Consider the following 18,326-nt stretch of genomic DNA (forward strand, 5'->3'; position numbering starts at 1 on the left):
TTTCCAGGGTCGTAAAACGTTTTATTGCGCGAAAAACAAACATAAATGTACACGTCAACCAACGTACAGTGCATTCTGGGAACATTCGAAGTAAAACAAGCAGCTTTTGACACAACAAATAAGAAAAAAAGACAAATTAACGGTGAGCTGTCAGAAATAACGTTCATGTAAAACAATCAAAGGACAAACTGCCAAAACAAAACAAAAAAAGACCAACTACTTGTCAATTTGTCTCTCTTGACACGTTGGCAACGAGACGTCTGCCCTCCTTGAATGCAGCCAATGAAGCCGTGCACTTTAAGGCACATATACAGCTCTCTGGCAACAATACAACTCATCACTAGGCAACAAGCTCCATGTGTTATTTACAGTGTAAACTAAATTCTGCGTACCACGATTGTATTCTATAGGTGACCTTCAAAATTTAATATGGCTCAATGAAGAGGAACGGAGAGGATCAGGAACATGTAAAGTGCAGAAAACATCCCGAGTCTGTCCTACCGCTGTTTTCCCCTAATCGTGTTTTGCTGCAGCGTTCGATATGCATGTTTGCAGTTCTGTGGGATGAAGAAAAGCCAGATGAGTTCATCTTGTACATCAGCCAGAAACAAAGAACCCGATAAACTTTTCCTTCGCTATGAAATTATTTCTGACTTTCTTCTAGTCATATCCAACCACGCAGACAGTTCTTTTATTTGTCCTGGTTTGGAAATGTCAATCTCAGAGATTTCTGCCTCCAAAGCATCTTAAAGTGATATTTCAGTAACCAGTAACTTCAGAAACTGCTGAGACTCTCAAAAAAGACGCTGCTTCACTTAGATAGCAGGTGTTAAAAAGCAAGGCGCGTCTAGATAAAGCAGCAACAGCCTCCGTAGGGGGACCCGAGCAGTGGTGGTTCACAGGAGTACGGCGACCCTTTAAAAGAACTTTTGCAGCTCTGAGTAGCGGTGGCGTGTTAACATGCCATAGTGATGCCGTGAAGAAACGTCTAACTGTCATTCATGTGAGCCAAAAATCGGACTCCTGAAACAGCGCATGACGTCAACCTCCACCTCATCCGGTGATCACGATCACACCGTGACCCCTCGCATCCGCCTGGGCTGGGACGTCTGGCTGGAACTGGAGATGAAACTTACATGAAATTCTCCATCGGTGGAGATCAGGGATGTTTGATTCAATGTTGATTTACCATCTGCAGGATAGAGAGTCCGTCACCATGACAACAAAGTGATAACTGAGGAGCAGTCTGTGTCTGCTGCCGTCACTTCTGGGTGGCTTTCACAAAATCAACAGCTTGCAGATTCAATTGTGACTTCACGCCAAAACTGTTTGTGCATACTTTAGACTCCTTAACAAAATGAATAGTTTTATTCACCTTGTGGCCAGGAAGTAGAGTAAGGAAATGATTAAACTTGTTTGCATTAGTTCAGGTCTAAATACTGAATTCACTAACTGTTCCCGCTGATTTGAGTCGGAGGAATAAAACGATGTTAACTTCATCTTCATATCTCAGCCTCCTAACGGGCGAACACGGGTGAAGTTACTGTGAAATTTATGACGTAGTCGAGTCTCAGCTCCCACTGGAGTTTTACGTCTCCGGTCAGAGACGACTGAGCAGATGCAAACGCTCGGAGTCACCTATGAGGTCGGCTTCAAAGTTACAGTCTGCGAGTGAGACGTGAGCGTGGCGGCAGTTTTAGGATTCATGTGATTCGGCGTTCTTGCAGCCTTTTGAAATGTCACAGACAGATGTCGGGTTGCTGCTGCGACTGTTTTACAGACTGAGGACATTTATAGGAACCACCAGAAAAACCTACTTGGGCACATAAAGTTCCCCTACGAAGAAAGAAATGGAATGTGGAGTGAATTAAGACATTTTAGCACCAGTGGCGAACACAGGAACATGAAGGGCGTCAAAACTCAGACAGACTTACGTGAACATCACCAGCAGGCTGTTATAAAACACTACGCTCTTATAGACAAGCTACAGGCTATATACAGTAGAACTTCTTATCTTATAGACTTATCAGAGTGATATTTCACACGGAATATGTCATTTGCCTTTTAATTACTGATGGCTTTTATTTTCCCTTCCTGCATGACTTTTTGATGATTCGAGAATTCAGGAAAGGGCGGCCGAGGGTTTGAAAGCTTCACGCTACAATTAAATTCTAACAATTCCATTTTCAAACTCTGCCATGCCACACCAGATGTATTCTAGTGTGTTTGTTTTGAGCTCAAATTAAAGTGTTTGAGAATTCTTGAGCATATGGCTGGATAAAATGTATTATACTGGAGTTTTAAAACGTGTAATTCGGTACTTTGTATTTTGTTGGCAGGCAGCCATCGTTAGCTTCAGGCCAAAAATATGTGGTTTGCGTTTCCTGGATCATCAAGAAGTCGTGCAGGGGGGAAACTCCATCAAGAGCTCAAGACAACCAAGACAGATATTAGAAGGCAGATTACAGTTTTTGGGTGAAGCATTCCAGATGTAGTTTCAAATAGAGAGAGTGACTGGCTAATTAAATCAATTAAAGTGACTAAATACATTGCAGTCCAGGGAGAAGACGATGCTTCGGGTTTGCTAAACGAGCATGATTTGACGTTCCTACGGTTGTCAACTCTCCACACATTCAAAACCAGATATGGTAGCCATGCTTTCCTCTCCACAGTGATGACCTCAACTGTGGGTTGAGGTCATCACTGTGGAGAGGAAACGTAACAGAAGTAGTAACGCTAACAAATAAATATGTCTGTTTTCGTAAGGGACAAACATTGTTATTGACACTGATACGAGGTCATCGTCTGACCTACCACCCTATTATTTGCGTATACTTCTGAGTGTATTCACATCGCCATTGGAAATGTCATTTCTGGAAAAGCATCATCTTCATTTTCAGTATTTGAGTACCAAGCATGTGCAGATTCGGTCTCTGTGGATGTTTTTTTGCATCACTGTGTGGCCGAGGAAGACACACGAGGAAGGCAAAGCGAGGGGGGGGTTGATCACCTGTCAGCAGGCAAACTCAGGTCATCAGACAGAAGCGGCTCCCCTGGACGAAGGAAGAGGAGAAACAACTCTTTACCTCCATGGTGGAAAATGGTCTGATCAATGCCGTCTTTTCAAGTCATCATCTTTTTCCAGCTGCCAACCAACTTCTCTGATTACAAGCTTTTGTTGTTGTTGTTGGGTTTTTTTGGTGTGGGGGGGGGGGGTGTCAAAATGCTCATAACGGCTTAAAATTGATGCACGAACCAAAATAGAACCTGTCCCTTGTTGGACAGCTTGGGTACCAAAATCTTCACATTTACTAACCACGTTGTGTCAGTGCGACTGAAAACTGATGAGTGAAAACCACCTGAGTGAAAAAGTGAAGTAAAGATGAAGAAAACGCATGACATCAACCCTTGAGTGCATTCACAGTCAGGTTAAGGGCAGGCCAAAAAAACCCTCGGGTGTGTTGGTTCTTGACACTTGACACAGGTGACGATCATATTCATATTATCGTGTTTGTGAAATGCAACGTTGTCTCATCTAACCTGAGGAACCACCTGGTCAGACACAAGGAATACCTGTCTGAGAAGTTCTGACTTATCTGTTACTGCTGAAACTACATTTTTGCTACCAAGTACAAAGTAAAGTGCCAAGAAAGCACTGCTGGGTATCGTAGCAGTCAAATGTGAACTGCTTCCAAACCTCCACATCAGTGTCATGAGGAATCACCATTTTTGAGACAACTAAAGGATGAGGGACATCTAGTGAAGAGGCTTCAACTGTAAACCACAGTGGGATGTGTGTGTGTGTGTGTGTGTGTGGGGGGGGGGGGGGTTCACACGGACACTGTGTGTTACCTGTGCAGGGAGGAGTCTGGTTGTCGTAGCGAGAGTTGCTGCTCTGCAAAGCCTCATCCTCTGTGTCGCTGTCACTGCTTGTAGCTGCCACCAGGGCAGATGGCGGCTGGTCTACAAACAGGATGAGACAATCAACACCTCTGCAAACATTTCTTCAATTCCACATTATGGATGGAACGGGAGTAAAATGTAGTTTTAGAACCAAAAGAACTTGTTTATCACAGCATCGCCCTTAGTTGACTAAAGTCCTGCACTTGGATTGTTTTCCAGATTTTCCACAGACTTGCTGTTCCCTCATTGCTAAAACAACAAAATACTTGAATCATTACCACCAACACCTCTGAAGACAAAAATGAAGTGTACGGTTGTGTCGAAATAATTCACAAACAGTGGAACACCAACTTGTGTGTGTGAGCGAGAGAGAATAAAGCTCTCTAAAACACGTACTGAGCCTGAAAGAATGAATCACACTCGTGGTAGAGCTCATCTAACTGGGCAGATATTTTATCAGAAAGCTCACAAAAACAGAACTCAACAGAACAGATTTCTTCTTTTGGTGTCAAAACACTGAAGACACCTGAGTGTGGCAGTTAGACCGTTAACTGACCTTCAGTTGACTGTGGCTGAGGAGACGGTGCCTCCAGCAGGCACTGATGCGAGTTCCCTGGGGTTTCCGGTTCACAGTCCAACATGGCTGCCCTGTGGTAGGAAGACATACCTTAGTAAAAACAAAACAAGTTTTCTGTTGTGTCTGGTGTAGTTCTGAGTCGCACCCAAGGGTCCTACTGCCACAGTTCTTGCCGGCAGTGATGTAGCTTGATCCCACCAAAGAGAAGATGTCATCCCTGGACCCAGAGGCTCCATACAGCTGCTGCTCCATCGAGTACTGCTGCTTGGAGGTGGAAGCCTGGTCGGACAAGGAGCTGCCGAGGGACACGAGCGGGCTCTGGGTGCCTTCAGCTTTCAGCACTCCGGGAACAGAGATAGAAACAGAGTCGCATGATACAAAGATACTCCAGATTTACTATTGATGATCTCCAGCTCAATTCAGGGTTACTACGGCTAGCAACACAGCTCTAAAACCACGAGTATAATAGCATATTTTAAGTTCATTGTTTTGATGTTAGATGCTGCTAATTCACCAGCACAGCCAGCTGCAACTTCATCCAGCAAAAACAAGCTCAACAAACTGATAGCACATTACTTACTGAGCGCCAAACAAAATAAGCAAACTAGGAGCATTTGAGAACTAAAAACATATTTTCTCAAGAGTTGGTGAAATCCCTACAGAAACAAGCAGCATGCTAATGGTGTTGCGCCAGATTTCCTAGAAGTGGGAAGAGGCAGCTCTTTCCCAGCGTTTGCCATTCAAATTTTATGTAAATTGATGTTATATGTACACCACCTTCTAAAAAAGAAAACTAAATCTATAAACACAGCTTTCAATAGAAACATAAGCTTGACAACTGTGGGAGAACAAGTTGTGGTCTGAATATTCTACTCTACACTGGACAGAAACTTGGCCCCCCAGAGACTGTTCAATGCCAGTGGGCTCAGAGAATGGAAATCTGCTGACCCTCTGCACCTCCCTGCCCATCTTTAGGGTGCAGACTGAGTTCTGGTGCCGCCTCCGCTCCTCTCAGGTCCTTGTCCATCTGCTCCGGACTCCTCTGCTTCACAACTAGTGAGCTGCTGCCGTCCAGGAGAGACGACAGAGATTTCCTACCTGAAACACACACATAAACAAATGGGTGGTAATTACCTCAGATTGTTGGACGCAATGGTTGTTGTGAGATAAAAGGGATGATTGAGTCGGCCTGCCAGAGTCCTGGGCATGTGTAATGTTGTATGACTACTCACTGAGGGAGTTTCTGCTTCTGGTTTTCAGGCTAACATGCAAGACCCCTGAGATGAGGCTGAGAAATTTTCTGAGCTGCTAAGCTATTGATGGAATTGGTTTAGGGTCAGGGTTAGTTCGTTAGAGCCTGCATGAACAACAAACACTGACAATTTGGTTTGATACAAGTGAGTAGCAAATGTCAGCAAGCTAACATGCCACAACAAGGTGATGGATGTTGTAATATTAGCAGCTAAAAACCCTGTTAAGATGTACCACTGCAGCTGTAGTAGTAGCTCATTATTATTAGCCTTGCTAGTGTAGTGGTCCTCACCCGGGCGGCAGGGCCTGGACCGAGCTGCAGCTGCTCTCCCCAGCAGGTCCAGCTCGCCAGGCTTACGACAAGCTGACAACTCTGACTCAGTGTGGTGAGAGGGCACCTCCTCCACACTAAAGACCCCCGATGGGCCAGGCCTCGGCTCTGCAGACCCCCGAGCCTCCAGCACTTGACTCTTGACATCAGACATCTTGCTGCGGACCTCAGCCATCTGAGCCTTGAGGCGGATCAGGACTGCCGAGTCGGGAGCAGATCGGCGTACCACCTGAGGCCGCCGCTCTCTTTCTTTCCTGGAGGGAGGATTGGCTGGAGGAGATGAGAAGAATATTAGTTGACCACAGAAACTGCTTAAGCATGACTCACTCTTCAATAAATATCTCTATTTAGATACTAAAGTTTTCTCGCTCCGTCTTCCCTGCCTTTGATATTACTCATCTCACCACAATCTATAGGTTGGCGGAATATGAAACCTTTCGTGAGAATATGTTAAATGATGTCTGCAGGCCCAAGAAAAGTAGAATATACTGTTATTTCAGTTGATATCCTTGTCAAAGAATCTGGCTTGAGTGTTGCGAGGGAGGATTTCACTGTCCCTTTGCCACCTGTGGACTAGTTTCTACACACCAACATAAATTCCCAAGATATTATCCAGTTGTTTGGTCCCGGTCACTAGACACAAGCAATTTCATGGTTCTGTTTATATTAATCGGTGAAACCAGCTATGTTAATTTGTCACTGGGCCTGACTCAGATCAGTTTTTCAGTTTAGCTGGTGTGTTGACAGACCTTGGTTGTGCAGGAGGGACACAGGAGGCCGCGGCTGAAGTCCCCAAAGTGACTCCATGCTGTTGCGCTCCTTCAGATCCAGCAGCTGGATCAGGATGACCGGGTCTATCTCCAGAAGGCTGCTGCTGCCTGGGCCAACACCAGCAGCAGCTGCAGCGCCGCAACCACTGGCGCCACGTCCAGCAGCACCACTACGATGTAAGGAGCGTGCGGTGGAGCAGGAACCACCTGCAAACAGAAGCTCAATTAGTTCAAACACATCTACTGATGACTGTTATTCATTGCTCCAGTTTGTAATCTCATACTTATTTTTATGTACTCTTTTCGTTAAATGTTGTTAAATAAACTTTGATCACCTGGTTGCTGGGGTCAGGTCATACTAAGTAAATTAAATAAATGAGTTTGCAAGACTGACAGCTTTAAACACGGAATTATAAATAGTATCAAAACATAACATGATGATAAAAAAAGTTACTACACTTTGACACATTGTTCTGCGAATTTTGTTGAGCTCCACCGAGATCTAACACGCAACCCCCACACACACATGTACACATACATACACCAAGTGTTTCTATAATGGGACCCTGCAAGGGGCCCAGCACAGCAACAATGACTCATACTCTCCATGCCTTTCAACACCAACACAACGCAGAAGAGAACGAGGCCTTTAACTGAGTCAGTGCAATAAATATTTGATGTTTCTAACTTTGTATCAATTCATTGCTTCTCCTAGGCAATTGGTCACAAAAATAAGTCATCTGAAGACGTGACATTGGGTTTTTGAAATCTGATTTGCATCTTAACATTTTTTTGGGGGATGAAAACAGTCTGTTAGTTAATAAATAGTTACTCATTACTGCTGGCCACTGTTAGTAGAAACTCAAATTAACCCTGGTTCAGGGATATAATCATTTACATGTCTCCTGAACCTCAGAATCCGTAAAAGAACAAAGTTTTTAAATGTGTCACATTCTATAATAAGTGAGCCAGAATGTGGTGCTTTTTATAGTTGAAACTTGGCAACATGTAATATTATACTTTTTATATTATTTTTGATGAAAAACAGGCTTCCAAAGATACACTGATGTCACACATATCCTTGAGGTAATATGGACAAGGAGAGCATCACTGGAGCTTCATTTGTTGGCCTACAGCTGAACTTTAATGAACAGGTTTAATTGAAATGTCAGAGAAATGGAATCTCCTAACAAGCAAGTAGGTCTCTCCTGCAGACAGGAACGGTCATGAATATGATGCACAGCCACACATGTAAAGCTGTTTTGGGCCCCAGAAAGAATAGCTGCTGCCTTGCAGAGGACAATGAGGATTCCAATGTAAACCTGCTCAGACACAAATGGGGCAGACTTGCCAATTGTGTAGTTTAAATGTTTTTTTTTCATATTTGTGCAGAAGTTATACCAGATGCTCCATCCAAGTCATCAGGAAGCTCTCCTTCCTCAGCCTCCAGGTTCCCGATGAAGTCAACATCATTCTCTCCTGACCTGCGCAAGCAGATCAAACACGAAGCCATGTATTTCATAATTGCATCGGAGGAATAAAATGGGTCTCATCCATCAGGCATGTTCTTATACTTTTCATCTGTTCTTAGAAAAAGCAATAAAAGTGTTAACATGTTAGCAAACCGCAAATTGAGGGCAGGGAAAACAAAAAAGCAAATACTCCTGTGTAGTTACATTCTCCTGCCTTGATGGACATGAGTCATTTTCAGAATGTAAGAAAAGTGACCTGACACAACTTCCTCTCCAGGAGCAAAACCTAAAAGTGGGGATTTACCTCTGCAATAAAAACCTCTTAAAACAGAGACTAATCGGTGTGTCATGAGTCAAACTTCTCTCAGGTACTCAGAAAAGCACAAAACCACATTGTATTTCGGGAACTTCCGCATCATAAGAGAATGTGACAGTCTCTACTCACATGGTTTCCTCATCTATGTCATTCTCCTCGGTGTTGCTGGTGGCCGTGGAGCTCCCTGAGGTGCTGCTGCCGTCGAGTGGGTTCACTTCCTCCTCTGTTAGACAGTCCACCTCCAGGTCACCATCAGACAGCTCCTGAACAACACACAGACCCTGATCACACCACGCTGGCAACTTTTTCAAAGCATGTGAAAGGTCCAAACAAGGGATGTTACAAGAACAGATACTGGAGTTACTGGAAATATGGGAGAGAACTGGCATTCCTTTGACTAAACACACTATAAGAAACCATAAAAGTAAAGGTGTGCAACTTTGACTTGAGGACTTGAAGATAATGAAGTTTATTTCATTTAAACTATTTTATTTCCTCTATGATTCAAGACATGATCAGATGCTGAGTGAGGAAGACTTGCTGGAGATGGACCAGTTCAGTCAACATCAACACATTTTCAGTCTGTACCACCCTTACGTTACAGTCATCAAGCTGAGTCCTCTCTTCTTCTTCGCCTTTTTTAGTGTTGCTCAGAGTGGTCTGGATGTCGTCATCACTCTTGACTGAGCGAGGGTCTCGTTCAGAGGCAGTGGTTCCTGCTGCGAGCCTCATGTCTGGAGGGGAGGAGCTACGTGATGTCTGACGGCGAAACAGCTCGATGGCCAGCCTCTGAAAGCAGAACATCACACGTACCAGAGTGAGATGCAAAGTTAGTCAGAGCAGTGAGGAAAAATCATATGGAAGGCAGTTACACACACACAAACACGCACACACACACCTCTTTGAGGTTGTTTATCTGCTGGATGTAGCCGCTCTGGGCTGACTCCAGCTGGCTGATGTACCAGTACTGGTCTCTGCACTTTTGGAAGAAGGTGGGTGATCGAACCTGGTAGCTGTGAAACACATGCATGAAAAACACTCAGATCCTCTATGACAACATATGTACCGCTACTTTCTATCACGTCAGTAAATGAGTTTGTGTTTACCGGAGAACTAGTGTGTCCGTCTGCATGTTTAGGTAGCCCTCACTAGCCAGCAGGTCCAGTCTGAAGAAGCGGTTGTAACCCCAACATTCTCCAACCTCAAAGTCAGAGGCAAACTCACGAATAATATTCTTGGTAGCATCACTGGAGGCCTGGTGGACCATCTCCACACGGTACTCATACCTACACAAAATTAAATTTAGGGGATTATTTTGCAAGTCTTTCATAACATTATCTAGACACGTTGCAACTTTTTCTTTGTTATTTTAAAATTTGAAAAAACAGGCATGTCGGTCCAATCTGTAAATGTTGATTGTTTCAATCCCAGGCTTTGAATGAGTTGTACACATCTTGAAGAATGATTGCAACCAAATATTTATGTTCATCTTTCCAAAACTGACTTGATTTAGAATTGAATTAAATTAACATAACCTTTCATCAATCCCTGCTCCAAAACTGCAGTAAATCATCTTAAATCAGAGGCTTCGCCTTACGCCTCGCCATCAACAGGGAAGCAGAAAAGAATGTTTGGTGGAGGAAACTGATGCTTGAAGACAAAGGAGAGGTTTCATATCATGGCTTATTAAGAAAGGAAGACCTACTTTGATGTTTCAGGGAGTCCAGCAGACAGTTCCAGAAACACAGACAGGTAGTTTCCACGGACCACGCCATTGCCATCCTGAGAGTGCACGCAGCAAGAGTTACAAACACACAGATGGCAAAGCCAGCTCTGGAACTTGAAGACCCTGGCATTTTTCTCCAAATCTTCAAAACCAGCCATGTGTAACAATTGTACGGTCCAAAGATATTAACTGATGATCATTGGAGACTAGAATAACCACAAAATATTAACATAAAAAAAAGATTATTTCCTCATATTCTGTTTCTCAAAAAAGAAATATTACTGTAAATTGTCAAAACAGGAAGGGTTGTTGACTCCGTTACAAAGTTAATCAACTAATCATTGCTGCTCTGGTTCTCTAAAAATCTTGTCCATTTATATCTTACTTTGGGTATAAAAGAATTTTCTTGACAAAATATTGACTCATACTGACAACAGAATCAGTTCAAAACTCACTGGATAGACTTTGAGTCTCCAACAGAGCCCAGATATCTGGAGAGGAGGGCTGTAGACTGGGTCAGCCCGCTGCCGCAGAGTGCTACAAACACATCACCACAAACATGTCCTATCAAACGGTGTGGACAAAACATGGGGCTGCTATGAAATGGGATTCCTATTTGAAGATTAAGTATTTATTGCAGTATGCTTGGGGGCACTGCTGAGACCCTTAACATGGAACAAGTCTCCACTTTCATCAGAATGGGAAAAGCTCTTGAAACATAGTCAGTGGTGGGTGGAACTGCTTCAAAGAGCTCCTCATCCTCAACAACCTGCAGACCCCACAGATGTTCCTTTATCCCATATTTATCATAGTTCTTTTGTCCATTGCATATAAACAGTTGTTAATCGTTTCACAAGGAACGTTTCTCAACTTTCTAAAAATGGTGCTGTAGATACTACTTGCTGGAAAACAGCCACACTTGAGGGCCAGGGGAAAAGCACTTGCTTCAACCTTAAGAGCTGTCAGCTAAGATGCTGTGTAAAGATAAGAGCCGTCTGGAGCTTTGACCAAAAATACATTTACCTGAAGTTGACTAACACAAAAGTGCTGGAGTCGTAGGCAGGAACCAGCTCACTGAAAGCACATAAGAGTCTGGATGATGAGTTACAAAGCACACATTTTCCTACATCACTGGTAGCAAATGTGCTACCGGACATTTGAAAATGTACATAAATAAAACATTAAGGTCAACTGGTTACTTCAAAGCCACAGAGTTATTATTATCAAAAATTCAGTTTTCTATGAATATCAGCAAAGAGACACACTCGAGAAGCTGAAATCAGATCTTTTTGTTTTGTTTTGTTTTGTTTTTAATCCAACTTAATCTATTAATAATGCTCAAATATCTCCTTCTGAATTTCCATCTCAGCAACAAAATAATAATCAATGATGAGGATATTCACTAAAATGCAGCTCTGAACATGAAAACATGGCACACGTCCTTGTTTGGCCGCAAGAATTTAATTGGACCTTTCCTGGAGCGGAGCAGGTTACCTGGTGAAGTCTGGGGGGACCGGCGTGGTGACGAAGGACTGCATGGGTTTACGGTGGACCTGCTGGAACATGAGCAGGATCTCTGGGCTCTTTGAGATCAGTTCACTCTTACTACAGGAATGAAGCTGTTCAACACACAAACAGCAACATAATTTATCTCATGTTATCAGATGGTGGAAAGTTTCCTCCTTGTGCAAACACTCGCATTAGCAGCGGGAAAAAGAACTGCATTGTGACGGTCAGAAACACCAGAGAAATGCTGTGGCTACAAATATGTGCCAAAATGATCATGCTAATCAAATGTTAATAATAATACACTTGAACTGATCCGGGTCAAAAATGTGACACTGCTGCTATAAACAGATGCTGCTTACTGAATATGGACCCTAATGTGCAATGACTGATCCAGTAAAATGTGTCTCTCGTATCAACGTTACGTTTGTGAGACGGTTTACAGGTTAATATCCCAGGTATCGCTGTGTCTGCTCCAGTTATGGAGGAGGCAGGTGATGTTATCGTCCCATTCAAAATCATATTTGTTAAAAGAAAAACATCTAAATTATTAAAGAATGAAGAACAATATAGAGTACAGGGAAAAAAACGAGGGCTTCCCACCAACCTGATGCTCCACCTCCTGCAGGAGAGACTCCAGCAGCTCCGTCTCCTGGGTCAAGGACGTCTTCTGGCCTGATGGGGGAAAAGCGTTTCTATTTTCAGTGCACTTGTCTTGAACGTCCGCCCTGATGGAGGCTGCTGCGTGTTTATGTGGGCACTGAGTGCATGCATTCACTCAGACAGGATAAATATTTCATAATGTATATTGGCCATCGCTCCGCCATGAATTCTACAAAGGGAGCTTCTCAGTGTTCGCAGCAGGGCGCCTGCCTGTCTCGACCTTCAGGCTTGTCGTAGCACCAGCCTGGGCCTCTTCTAGGGCTGCAACGATCAGCATCGATTCATCCACCAGTTATTTTTACGATAAATCACGAAGCATATAAAATGTTGAGGAATTTGGAAAAATGATCATTACAATCTTCCCAAGGTCAAAGGGAAATATTCTTATTGCTTCTGTTGTCCACCCAACAGTCCAAAACTTAAAGACTCTTCTTTTCTGTTACAAATTGCTAAAACACAGTTGGCAAAGAAATCCTGAAGAACTCTAGTTCAATTAACTAATTGATTATCTAATTAACTGTTGCAGCTCTGCCGTCTTCCACACATTTAAGTTGATTCAAACTAAAGAGTAGTTTAGGCTATCTCCACTTGAGAAGCTTTTAAAAACCACTGCATTCTCATTTAAAGCCTGGCAGAGCAAAATAAACTTATGCTGTTAAAATTTCAAAATATTGATCCGCGTAATGGAAGCATCTTGGCATGTAAATCACAGTTCAGTGTTCCAGAGGCGTGTTCGAGTGATGCGTGGTGGGGTCCTACCCATGAGGGTGATGAGTTTGTTCTTCAGCTGGTTGTCCAGGCGGGCGATCATCATTTCCACAGCGTTTCGTATCTCTCTCACCCTCTCGTCCTTCGCTCCCCGGACAGCCTCCACATTCCTCTCCTGACACACGTTTCCATTCAGAGGGCATTACTGTGACTTTCCCTAACCACTACTTGACAAACTCTAAAATTTAATGCTTAAATTTTATGATCATAAAACGGTACAATTTATGCAGTAGTGGCTGATTTTGAAGGTGAGTCCACACAGTCTAAACACATACACTCATTACAACTTCAGACATCAGCTATCAATTGAGAACTACTTTGCCATCTAGTGGATATCAGCATACAATACATCCTAAACCTCCTCAATAAGTTTTTTTTCCCCAGCTCACTACATCTAAATCCAATATCTCGCTCTACATTTAACGACATGATTTGTTGCCTGTTTTTGCTTTTATTTTTTTGGCCTGGATCCAGTTCAGACCTGAATTAACCAAATAAGAAGCGTGACAGAAACATTAGGTCTGCTTCATCAAAATTACATGCATATCTTTATGGAAAAGTGACTCTTATAGTAGCAACATGAAATATTAACGGTGAGTGAAAGAAATCTCTTACAAGGGCATTTACTAAACATTTTGCTGCTTCCTTGTAGCTGAGCAAAATGTCACGGCTATTTAAAATTCTAATGTAGAAGAGCAAATGTTTTCATGCTGAAGGTTTCAGTGAGGTACTGTGGGACATGTTTGTGTGTCTCTTGTGCAGCGATCTGAACCACCGGGCAGTCCTCACCACTTCCTGCACCAGACTGATAAGCTCCATGAGGCGACGGCGAAGTTTGGCGACCTCCTCCTTCACCTTGGTGACGTGCTGCTCGTAGATCTCCACCAGAGGCTTGAAGGTGTGGCCGCCATGCTGAGCCCAGCGGAGAGGAGAACACGTTCAGTCAGTCTGAGTTCATTCTTAGTAATGACTTGATTCTTGTACCAGTTTTTGCAACACAACTACAACTACCATGAATGTATCCGCAGCAGTGAAACTACTTCTAACATGGTTATTCTATGTGAACACAAATGTAACATTAACCTTTCAGAACAAGTGGCTTGGTTAAAATTCTCTCTTTTTTTTTTTTTTAAACTGTGAAAGTTACCATGCCTCCCCACAGAGCACACTGGTGACAGATGCACTTCTTACAGGTCCAACAGAAAACACTCAGCTTCTCATGATGGTTCTCACATCTGCAGAGGAAAAACAACGATTGGAACAAAATCTCAATCAGGAAAAAAGCAGCCCTGTGATGGACTGGTGACCTGTCCAGGGTGAACCCCGCCTCTCGCTCGAAAGCTGCTGGGATAGGCTCCAGCCCCCCCCCCCCCCCCCCGCACGCGCGCGACCCTTAACAGGATAAGAGGAAGAAAATGGATGGATGGAAAAAAAACTCCTTTTTTGTTTCACGATTCAAAATGTCATCATTCAATATAGACACATTAAACTTTGCTCTAGTGTCTCCACAAAGTTTAGGAGGAATCAAAGTTTGGTCGACGGAAATTTTAAATACATGCAGACTCATCAATATGAGCATCTTCACATTAAAAAAAAGAAGGTTCACATTGTGAGCAACTAATACCATAAAATTGAAAATAATCTCTGGATATATGACATCATCGGTCTGAATCTATAATAGTAATTAACGTTCCATGTTCTTCTACACATTAATCAAGCACAGACGTGACAGGGAGGTGACGAGGTGCTCACTTGTCCTTGTCGTTGTCTTCGTGCTTGGTGAGGCTGCAGAGTTGCAGTGTGTCCAGCTGCTGCGTGACCTCTTCTGCCCAGCGACAGTTGACCAGCTCCCGAAGCTGCAGTGGAGCCCTGGGTGTCACAACACAACAACGCCTGTCATTAAACCATTTCAGGTTTTCTGAACATCACAACAGCTTTAATGTTAACAGTGAATCCATTTTAAACATTCTAGTCTGTGTTTAAGTATCAGAAGTGAATATTCCACATGAAAACAAACCGCTGGGAAGGGAATCTGGTTAGAAGAATTCAACTGGCTAATTTGTCGTATCGCAAACGAAAAATAAACAATTCTGTGTGCAACAGCATTGCTCTGGTCATGTGGGAGATTTAAGGTTGTTCAATATCATCCTCAGCAATTAGACACACGTACCAAAGGTCAATCTGATACTGGTCGGGATTGAAGTGATAAAAGCTGCACAGGAAAACCTCACAAACGTAAACAGTGTATGGTCACAGGAGGAGGAGATTTCCATATCTCAAAATTTTATTATTTAAGAATATACAAGTGGGAGATGGGCAGCCAGGTGCTGAAATTACACTTTATTCAGAGGTGGTTTGCATCCTGTAACACCAGCTTAAGTGGTATTTTTCTCTGCCAAAGGGCACTGTAGTGGCAGCATCATCAAAAGCTTTGGCTGCGCTCCTATTGTTTATGGCTTATCTCTTGTGTTTTGTCCTCAGCGTGATCATGTCCCAAGGTTTCTAGTTTTTACTTCTGTGAAGTCAAAGCAAATTCCTACAAACAAAATTAAAATGGTGATGAAATATTTAATCTCACCAGAGTGAACTGAAGCTGATGTAACAAATATAAACAGCTATAAAAAACTAATTTGACATATTCATCCATTTGAACATTGACAGACTAAAAGGACAGCTCCCTGAGAGGAGCAGGGACTTACCGGCAGTGTGGACACTGGGCTCTCTGCTCTGTTAACCATCGCTGTCAAATAAAAGACTCCAGTTCAGTGAAAATTGCATCTAAATGAAATCAGTGCAAAGACACCTTGATGCCTGATAAAGCTTTATACTCTGTCTCAATGGACACGGAGATGATGAAACTACAAGTTTAACTTGCAAAAATAAGCTAACATCTGGCCTGTTCCCTCAGAACTGACTATTAAATGCAGGAAATCAACACACTATTATTTTGTATCATAATGCAAGGAATGAGGGTTGCAAGGAGAAAACGCTCTGGTCTCGAGTTGGATTAACAGACGTACTCGTATGCAGCTGAAGCAGCAGAGTTTGGAGCAGTGTGGACAGAGACGAGCATCCCTCAGTTTCTCCATGCAGATGAAACAGCGAAACACCTCGGCGATGCTCTGCACAGTGACAGAGGAGAGACATGGATATCAGCTCAGTAAACGCCCTCCAGAAAAAAAAAAAAAACGGCTAAAAAAATTTAACATCTCAGGTTTCACAGAGGTCAGCAGGTTCAAAACAGAGCTGTTGTACTGGTTCATGTTGATTGTAAAAGTGCACCTGACTGAACACAAAATGAAACCAAAGAAATATATGCTGTATTTATCAAAATAAAGTTGGTAGTGATATTTTTGGACACAAGCAAATGATACAACAGAGCAGAAATCAGCGATCTGCAAAAGCTCACACAAGGTGAATTCAGACTGGAGGAAGGTTCAACAAATTTAAACTGTTGTTGATGAAGTGCGTTTATGCTTCTAGCACCTCTCATATCAACAGGGTTGACCTCCAGCTGTGCAGTGGGACGTGTGTGATACTTACCTCAACGCTTTGCTCGTCCATCTCAGCCAGTTTGAGCTCTTGATGTCAGGAATGAAATAAAAGAAATTGTGGCCAGTAGTCTAAAGAAAAAAAGACAAACCCCCAAACATAAGTACACGCATTCCAAAATGCACTAAAGGGCTGGGCTATTCAATTCTTTTTCTATAACTTTCTGCAATTAACCAGAGAATGTCTCTAACCTACTCCAGTTTAACATGCCACGTAGAATTGTTTAAGTCATTTATAGCAATGTATTCAACTAGCAATGATTTTCAATATCCATCATATGAGTACTAGTATTATTTTGCATTATCAAATTCAGTGCGAATGACTTTCTTTTTGAAAAAAAAAAAATACACGAACGAGAAGTTCGTCCCTACAGGAAAAAAGGAACAGATATGGACGAACGAGAGCAGAATGACAGATTTAATCACAAGAATGTGAGGTCAATCGAATTCAAAGGCCCACTTCCAGCACTAACGCTAGCACTTTATATGTCTAAATAACCATAACATACTTGGCTAGAAGAGCAACGACAGTGTCTACTAGCATATATTAGAAACACAAGAAGCCGGAATAAATAGATAACGTTTGTGGAGATGAGAGGCCAGCTAGCTTGCTGGTGTTAGCAAGGATAACTCACCTTCGTCAGTTACCTGATAAACCAACGTTTAAAGAGCATTGAACTACATTATTTAGTCTAAACCAGCGTCGACTCCGCTGCTTTAACTGCCACTAATAACTCCCACCCCCTCCCCCCCCAAAAAATAATATCCGAATTCAGGAGCTTCAATCCGAGGACATTAATGGCTGTTTTTACTCTGAATCGAAGATGAAGCGGTAGCAGGGATGTCTGTCCTCCCGAGCAACCACCAATCAGAATGCTCCATTTTCTTCTTCGCTGGAGTTTCTACTGTTTACCGTTTGTCGCGCCGCTTGAGAAGCACTACTGCCACCGTGTGGTTGGAGTGTTTTGCGCAATGGACCGCAAAAAACATCATCATCGGTCATAAATTGAAACTTAAATTTCATTTTTTTAAATTTGTTTTTCAAACAAATCACCTAACTTTGTCAGCTTTTTGGCACATAACACTGTTTTGTATTTATCGTATTTATTTATTTTATTTTTTGCCACGTTTGTTCTTTAACTTCTTTTTTTAAAACTAGTGAGAAAATATTGCTGTAGGACAAAGATTTGGTAAGTGTACTGTAGTTAAGGTGGGTATCTTTCAATGCTGTTATGAACAATGGTGTTTTGCAATGAGGCCGTTTTCAATGAGGAACCAGTTATTAATCGACACTGTGTTTCTGTAAGGTTGTGGTGATTTCAGATGGTCCAATGTGATTTTAGAAGCTTTTATCATGATATTTCAAGTGATATTGTGTGCTCACCCATGACACAAATTATTCACACAAGTTTATTGTTAATCATCAATTTCACAGTGTCATCAGACATCAGGTGTTTTCACCTTGCACATAGACTTGAAGATGAACTGAGAA

The 18,326-nt window shown here is 42.6% G+C and overlaps 1 protein-coding gene across 1 annotated transcript; it reads right to left on the bottom strand.

The window, feature by feature from the left end:
• trim37 (tripartite motif containing 37) lies at positions 1-17,612 on the bottom strand. Its single transcript, XM_086226241.1, has 25 exons — positions 17,470-17,612; positions 16,827-16,906; positions 16,304-16,405; positions 15,983-16,023; positions 15,036-15,152; positions 14,431-14,518; positions 14,073-14,195; positions 13,275-13,398; positions 12,460-12,527; positions 11,841-11,965; positions 11,370-11,420; positions 10,802-10,883; positions 10,326-10,402; positions 9,727-9,906; positions 9,519-9,633; positions 9,218-9,409; positions 8,750-8,883; positions 8,234-8,316; positions 6,812-7,039; positions 6,024-6,332; positions 5,429-5,578; positions 4,626-4,821; positions 4,460-4,551; positions 3,853-3,963; positions 1-3,053 (listed from the first exon to the last, which is right to left on the bottom strand). The coding sequence occupies exons 2-25, from the start codon at positions 16,845-16,847 to the stop codon at positions 3,007-3,009; spliced, it is 2,856 nt and encodes a 951-aa protein (XP_086082367.1). The 5' UTR covers positions 16,848-16,906; positions 17,470-17,612; the 3' UTR covers positions 1-3,006.
• Positions 17,613-18,326: the final 714 nt, after the last annotated feature.

The sequence above is a fragment of the Aulostomus chinensis genome, chromosome 15 (genome assembly GCF_037954235.1).
Source record: "Aulostomus chinensis isolate RoL2024-O1b breed Wild chromosome 15, RoL_Achi_v1.0, whole genome shotgun sequence".
Taxonomy (NCBI): domain Eukaryota; kingdom Metazoa; phylum Chordata; class Actinopteri; order Syngnathiformes; family Aulostomidae; genus Aulostomus; species Aulostomus chinensis.